This window comes from Littorina saxatilis, linkage group LG7, assembly GCF_037325665.1.
Source record: "Littorina saxatilis isolate snail1 linkage group LG7, US_GU_Lsax_2.0, whole genome shotgun sequence".
Taxonomy (NCBI): Eukaryota; Metazoa; Mollusca; class Gastropoda; order Littorinimorpha; family Littorinidae; genus Littorina; species Littorina saxatilis.
Window position 1 is genome coordinate 49,652,852 of NC_090251.1, and position 8,094 is coordinate 49,660,945.

The following is an 8,094-nucleotide window of genomic DNA, read 5'->3' on the forward strand; positions in this document are numbered from 1 at the left end:
TCTCATAGCAGGTACTTGTTTCTTATTTTCTTTTTTTCTGTGTTTCATGTGTCCAACTTTAATCAAATATGATGTCAGACGGCCATTATCATAAATGAGAAAAAGATGTATGTCTGGAAGAAACGGGGAAAGCAAAATAACTACGCACAGTAGTCATTAATAGCCTGCAGAGCAATGGAAATGAAGTAAATACCTTTAACAATCCACATTCTTGCATTATCCATTAAAAAAAAAACCACAGCTTTAAACAACCATAAGCTCATAGGGTGAGGAGGAACTTTTCTTTTCTTTTTTTTCTCCCCTACACCTGTTCCTTGTTCCGGTGTACTCTCACGCCGCCCCGTCCCTGCATTCGCTGCTCCATCCACATCTGAATTTCGTTCCGCTGCCAGACCTGTCGATTTTACAGACGCTCCAGGGAGGGAAGTCGGGTCGTTGCGGTAGGCTACCCTCGGAAGTTGACCCTGCACTTCTGCTGAGTCATTTCGACGGTGTTCAGTAGTGGGTCTGTATCCCGAGCTAACGGACTCAACCCACTACCTACTATGCCCCCTACTAACGACATTGACTGCTTAGTCGCGGAGCCAGACTGAGTGAGCGTCCCCTCCAGAGAGCAGACCGCCACCACGTCCCTCCGTCGACCCCCCAGAACGTCACACGTTGAAGACTGACAGCAGAAGTACTATTCAGGGAAGGATGGAACAGGAACAATGAGACCAAGGTCACCATGAGAGCTCCGGGCATGAAGGAACTTACAAACACAAGAATGGACAAACACGAAGACACAATTCTACACAAACGCTAACGAATGACACCAAAATAATACTAAGAACAAATAGGACTGTACAAAATAGTCATAACACGAACCCCACTAAGCGACTGACTCAACTGGCTGGTTTACTGACTGACTGACTGACTCAGACCTGTTTACCCTCCCGGATTGTCCGGAATTATTACAGATTTGGGGTCGTAATTCCGGTATTACGGAAATCTACCGAAAATTCCGGAAATTCTGGTCGAGAGAACCTTTTCCGTGCGCGAAAATTCGAAGTCGAAATTGTGGTAGTCACCAGGACTGTGATTTCAAGGCTGACCAGAACAGCCTTGTCTGCGCATGTGCGCAGCAAGGTATTTGTCGGATTCCGCGCGGTTTTGCGATCGACATTGGTCCGAAGTGTAAAGGCCGATCTCTGTGGGGACGAAATGCCAACCAAAAAAGCCAAAGTTGTACAGAAATATCGGCAAAACTATCACGTCAAGTGGCGGTGTCTGGCGAAATCTAAGAAGAGCGAATCACATGTATTTTGGTGATCGAATTGAGATCAGTGCAACAACAAAGCTAGCCAGTCACGAGTCACGTCACGACGTGTCCCTAGGTTAGACGCAGCATTAGTTTAACAAAATGCAGTACACAAATGAACATGGAAACAACAAAAACACCAAATTATGTTTGGCAAAACATGAGCCTGCTTCGCATCGAGTTTATTTGACCGAGGTCTCTACTTCGACAGAATCTCTCAGATCTGCGAACCGATCTCTCGCTACGTACGGTCAGTCGCACCAGACATAGATGTAGGTCTATGGTCGCGCTCATCAGTGACGTGCGCAGTCTTTCTGAGTCTAAAACTGATATCCATTAATATTTCTCCAATATAGCAAAGATCACAGTTCTTTGCATCGAAAAACTTAAAAGAAAATGTTTAAATGAAATAAACGAATCGGTCCTCTAAATTTAAAGGTAGCTTCTGAAGAGTGTTGTTATGACTGGTTTTAATGCAGGATGTCTGATGTGACAGAATGTAAGGTGGTTTGTTTCACATGCATCTTGACTGTAAATAGTCCAGGGGCGGATTAGGGGGGGGGGAGTGTTACTGGGGTTCTGCCCCCCCCCCCCCCCCCCCCCCCCAGCCCTTAAAAAAAAAAAATTCTGTCTGTGAAAAAAACCTAAAAACATTTTTTGTCTGTGAATTGTGTGTTGTTGTCGGGAGCAGATATCAATGAAGATAAATTGCCAGTTGATCATGTTTAAAATCAAGGATAAGCCACAAATTGGTTATAAGATAGCTACAGTTCTTCCGTTTCAGGGGGGCATCGCCCCCCAGACCCCCCGAGCCCTGGACCCCATGTTGTATCCCCCCCTCTGGCTTTCTTGCTCCGCCCCTGCTGAATACTGTTTTTTTTTTTTAACTCGCATTATTATATATCAGGTGTTGTGGGTTTGTGTGTGTGTGTGTGTAGTACAATACTGTTAACCATGGTTATCATCAATTGTGTACTTGTTTTGCATGGTAGCGCGCGTTCAAACGTGTCGTTTAATCGTTTTCGACCTGGTTTATGGTTGAAAGATTACTGAAAGATATCTCAACTTACTGAAAAGTGCCAGTTGCATTCCTGATTTCCATTGGGGGGGGGGGGGAGGTAAACAAGTCTGCTGACTGATAGATTGACTATCTGACTGACAGAATCAAAAAACAAGAAAAGTAAATTGTTGGAACGTTTAATTATTGACAAAACAAAACAAAACGTTCACAGATATATCGATATATCAAATTATTTCTAAATTTTGGAACGTTGGCAGTCGATTTGTTTTTGGATTTCAGTATCTGACTGACACACAAGCTCACTGCTCGACTCACTGACCATTCATTTTTAGATAATATTGACCGTAACCTATCAGTGTGCACATGACAACACGACACATTAGATACATCGCAGTCTTACACAATCGCTGGTGTTTTTATTTTATTTTGATTTATTTATTTTATTTCATTTTTTGTCTTTGAAGCTCATGGTCAGGTACAGCTCTTCCAAACAGCATCACAGGTCAATTCTGGCGACAGCAGTATCCAGGCTCCTCAGGGGGCTCCTGCAGTCCACGGGAACCCCGGGGACTTGTCACAACGACTGGGGTTCTACACAGGGAACCCAGCTAACATGGCGGCCATATTACGCCAGAGCGCTGACAGAGAATCCAGCATTCAACAGCAAACGCGGGTAAGAGAAATACCGGTAGCATGTCCACACTATTGTACACATATGTTATTACCCAGAAAACAAGGGATTTGCTTTTTTTGCGATAACAACAAAACTTAAACATCGGTAAAATATGCTTACCCGGGGATTGCAGTAACTTTTTTCTGTTATTTTTTTATAACAGTAAACTACCAGAAGATAAACTTGCAGTCAGTCGAGCCTACCGCCTGACATTTTGATCAATTTGTGTTTCTTACAAGCTATCAACATTGCGTGTAAAGCCCTTAAAATCAAATGTTTTAGTTTCAAGCCGATATATTGATTAAATGTTTTAATATCGCTTTACGCCAGTAGTTTCTCTGCTTTGATTTTGTCTTTGTTTGTTTCTGTGTTTTGTATTTACTCAAAATATTTGAACAGCCCTGGACATATTGGTCTTTATATCGCTCTACGCGACTTGTCTTCTTTGTTGATGTGAGCTTGGGAACGACAGTTACGGTACACATGCACTGTTGTGCATCCGTGTGAACTCGTGGTACCTCTGTGCTATCGAGGATTTAAACCTGTACTATCGGGGATCCATTAAGGTTTCCGAGACTGTGTTTCGTTTTTACATTTAGTCAAGTTTTGACTAAATGTTTTAACATCGAGGGGGAATCGAAACGAGGGTCGTGGTGTATGTGCGTGTGTGTGTCTGTGTGTGTGTGTAGAGCGATTCAGACTAAACTACTGGACCGATCTTTATGAAATTTGACATGAGAGTTCCTGAGTATGAAATCCCCGAATATTTGTTTTCATTTTTTTGATAAATGTCTTTGATGACGTCATATCCGGCTTTTCGTGAAAGTTGAGGCGGCACTGTCACGCCCTCATTGTTCAACCAAATTGGTTGAAATTTTGGTCAAGTAATCTTCGACGAAGCCCGGACTTCGGTATTGTATTTCAGCTTGGTGGCTTAAAAATTAATTGATGACTTTGGTCATTAAAAATCTGAAAATTGTAAAAAAAAATAAAAATTTATAAAACGATCCAAATTTACGTTCATCTTATTCTCCATCATTTTTTTATTCCAAAAACATATAAATATGTTATATTTGGATTAAAAACAAGCTCTGACAATTAAATATATAAAAATTATTATCAAAATTAAATTTTCGAAATCAATTTAACAACACTTTCATCTTATTCCTTGTCGGTTCCTGATTCCAAAAACATATAGATATGATATGTTTGGATTAATAACACGCTCAGAAAGTTAAAACAAAGAGAGGTACAGAAAAGCGTGCTATCCTTCTTAGCGCAACTACTACCCCGCTCTTCTTGTCAATTTCACTGCCTTTGCCATGAGCGGTGGACTGACGATGCTACGAGTATACGGTCTTGCTGAAAAATGGCATTGCGTTCAGTTTCATTTTGTGAGTTCGACAGCTACTTGACTAAATGTTGTATTTTCGCCTTACGCGACTTGTTATTGAATTGGTCTCGCGGAAGAGCCGATTCTAAAATTTGCATAGTTTTTGCATAATCCTGTGGTTTGCAGGATGGCGGAGCGTGCGACGGGGTTCTTTCTAGAGGGGTGTAGTTAGATTCAGGTCTTTTCTTTTTTAGTGGGGTGTAGATTTGTTTTCGTAGACTAGGTTTCGTTAGTGAAGTGCAGTTAGTTTTAGTGGAGGGATTTTGGTCAGGTTTTGTTAGAGTTTTTGTAGATTTGGTTTTTTTTTTTGAAGAATTGTTTTTAGGTTGTTTTTTTAGATTTCGTTTGTTTTAGATTAGAGTCTCATTGTGGTTTTTTTGGATTAAAGTTGAGAGTGAGGATTTAGAGTAGAGTGTAGTTTGGGGGAAGGATTTAGTGTGTTTTTAAAGGGTAGCTTTAGAGGGAGAATTTAGAATGTAGTTTTAGGGTGAAGAGTTGAGAGCGTTTTTTTTTGGGGGGGGGAGTTGTTTAGTCCTATAGTAATACATTGAAAGTTTTGTATTTGAAAGTAAACCCCCGTTATCCCACACATTCCCCATTTCATCGTATGGAATAAAAGAACCTGGTAATATAACTTGTGTCGTTTGCTTGAGTGTTTGAGCTCGGTAAGAAAGAGTAAAGTAAATTGGCACACGGTTACATTAACAAAATGAAAAGGGGGAGAAATTAGGACATTAATGACTCGAGCAACTGCTGTTTATGATTGGCCAGTGAGTCGGTCGGTCGGTGGGTTACTTGGTTCATATGTAATACGAATTTAACAGTTACATGTTTATTTTTCCTACTTTGCAACTGTTTCGATCGGGTAGTGGGTTACTTGGTTCATATGATAAGAATAAGAATAAGATTAATATAGTCCTGTGAGGTTACCCTCATGGAAATTCGGGCTGCTTTCTCCCTGGGGAAAGCGAGCTGCCATACAGTAAACGGCGCTACCCATTTTTTGTGGTGTTTTTCTCTGCACGCTTGAACTCATGTTTTACAAGCCCTGAGACTTTCGCTGTGAACTTAGGTTCTTTATTGTGCGCATGCGTGCACACGGGGGTGTTCGGACATCGAAGAGAGTCTGCACAAAGTTGACTCTGGGAAATAAATCCCACGCCGAACGAGGGGATTGAACCCACGCCGATTGCTTTGCAGCCTGTTCTTATTTCCAAACAGCAAAACAAACCGGAGCCAGACACACAGCACCAACGCTTCTTCATAGCCCCTGCCAGCCAGATTAGTACAAACCAAGAAGAAGAAGAACAACAACAGCAGACAAGTCAGACACAAAACGTTCTGCAGGGACCACAGAATCAACAAACCAAAGTGCACAACCTCGTCCAGAACTTGCCCAACCAGGAACAGCAGGTGCAGAACGTGCTGAAGGGCCAGGAGAACCAGCAGCCTGTTCAGAGTGTGCCCCAAGGTCCCAGCGACCAGCAGCAGCAAGTTCAGAGCTTGCTGATATCGCCCAACAGCCAGAGCCCAGTGCAGACAAGGCCTCAAGGCCCTCAGGATCAACAGACGACACTGGTTAACACTTTCTACCCCACCTATGTTGATCTGACCGAGTATTTTTTCAGCGGAGACCAGCTGTGCTGCAGCAGGTCACTCTGAATTGTTGTAACTGTGTAGTAACTGTGTATCAACACGCTGGAATGCAGGCGTTAGATGGACGTTACAGGAAGCGACTGAAGCTAACAGTCTGATCAGATAGAGCCATATGAGTGGGTACGGATATATCCGTACCTGGGAGACAATGAGTTAATGACGTTGGTTTTCTGCTAGACACATTTTAAAACATGCACATATTATATTCTCCTTAAAAATAATCATCGACATTTTAAACGATAGTGCACTGTAAACTGCAGTGTTCCACTTTTGATCACACTTTTTGTAACTAGTTGTGAACTCTGTGTGAACTGCTATATAATTCTACCAGCGAAAGCAGCACACATGGCAAAAACAATTTAAAAATGGTACACTTCAATTTGGAGTGTGCTCTCACATTCCCTTCTTGTTTTAGTTGTATGACTCTTTCTCACGTTGCCTCTCACATTAATGTTATAACTTTCAGAAATCTCATTCCCTTCACAAAAGGTGAGGAGGCATCCACTTTCAAACATTTCAACGCGCAGCAACAACAACAAAAACTGCGTAAACAGGCAAATAAATTGAGGTTATTAGTTCCGGTAGCATGTATATTGGCATGATGTTTTGAGGCTGGAAATTGTTTTCGCCCTCTAAATTACCCGCTTCAATTAAGTTAGATGGTTGGATGTTGATTTTGTATGTCGCTTGGCCCTACTAATTAGGCTATTCAGAAGAAGGATGCTCCCCGCCAACAACAACAAAACAAACAAAAAAAGAAAACAAAAAGAAAGAGGCAAAACAGAAAGGGTTGAAGCAGCCTACATGCAACTGAGATCAACAAAGCAAAACAGGTTTTTTATGCTATTCGGGTTTGAGAGTTATATACTACTGCATGTTGTGCAGCGCAAATAAGGATTGGGTCCAGGAGTTCTTTAAACAATAACAAAACAAAGATATCTCGCTTCACTACGGTATCCTTCCAGGTCCAAACCCTGCTGCAGAGCGCGCAGAACCAGTCCCCAGTACAGGGGGTCCCACAGGGTCCAGCCAGCCAGCAGCAGCAGGTCCAGACCTTTCTACAGGGACCTCAGACGCAGGCAAACCCGGCACAGAGTCTTCTCCAAGGTCCACAAAACCAGCAGGAGCAGCTCCAGGCCATGCTCGGAAACCAACAGCAGCCAGGACAGAAACAGTCAGCCACAAAGCAGCAGATGACGCCACCCCAGCAACAGTTCCAAACGCCGGGCACAACAGGGAAACTCACCAGCAGCAACCAGCAACTAACACTGCAGCAGAATCCGCAGACTAATATCCAGCAACAACAACAACCCCAAAAGCAGAACACGGCAGCGCAACTCAGCAACAGCTATCAGCAACTGTCACTGCAGCAGCGGCCTCAGACGTTCCTCCAGCAGCAACAGACGCTGCAGGAGCTCCAAATTCAGATGCAAGGCCCGCAACAAGTTCAACAAAACATGTTCGCCATTCAGCAAGCAGCCACCAATCAGCAACAAGGGTCTAACTTCGTGCAGCAGACCACCAACCAACAGGTAGGAAGCAACGTTCAACAGTAAGTAAGTAGCCAGCAAGCTGGGGGCACTTCCCAACAAACGACCGGCAATCAAGGCGGCAGCAATTCCCAACAACAAACGACCAATAATCAACAAACTCGTGGCAACTTCCAGCAAACGTCGGCCAAACAGCAAGAAACCAATAACCAACAAGCTGGTAGTAATTTTCAACAGCAAGCCACCAATCACCAGACCGGAAGCAACTTCCAGCAAACGTCGACAAATCAACAAACCAGCAGTCATATCCTTGGCGGATTATGACTTTATTCAGTTATTCTGCAGAAAAGAAAAATGCTGGAGAAAAACCGTTCTTTTCTGCAGCATTTCTGCATAATGTCATCTTTCGCCGAAGCAGCGTTTTTTTTCTTCAGCAAAACATTTTACTGCATTAAAATTGAAATCAAGAATGCTGCAGTAAAACGGTGCTGTTGTTTTACTGCAGAAAACCTGTTTACATTTTTTCTGCAGCATTTTGTACTGGCTCTTGGCGGATTAGGA

General features: G+C 42.8%; 1 protein-coding gene across 1 annotated transcript; it reads left to right on the top strand.

The window, feature by feature from the left end:
- Positions 1-1,780: 1,780 nt before the first annotated feature.
- Positions 1,781-7,599, top strand: LOC138970223 (transcription factor SPT20 homolog). Its single transcript, XM_070342719.1, has 5 exons — positions 1,781-1,799; positions 2,816-2,994; positions 5,609-6,039; positions 6,510-6,597; positions 7,009-7,599. Exons 1-5 carry the CDS (start codon positions 1,781-1,783, stop codon positions 7,597-7,599), a joined length of 1,308 nt encoding a protein of 435 aa, XP_070198820.1.
- The last annotated feature ends 495 nt before the right edge of the window (positions 7,600-8,094 follow it).

Excerpts from the sequence above, each read along its gene's own strand:
- LOC138970223 (XM_070342719.1), top strand. Across the intron at positions 2,995-5,608 it reads GCATTCAACAGCAAACGCGG|CAAAACAAACCGGAGCCAGA; the intron begins GTAAGAGAAATA and ends ATTTCCAAACAG. Across the intron at positions 6,598-7,008 it reads AACAAAAACTGCGTAAACAG|GTCCAAACCCTGCTGCAGAG; the intron begins GCAAATAAATTG and ends GTATCCTTCCAG.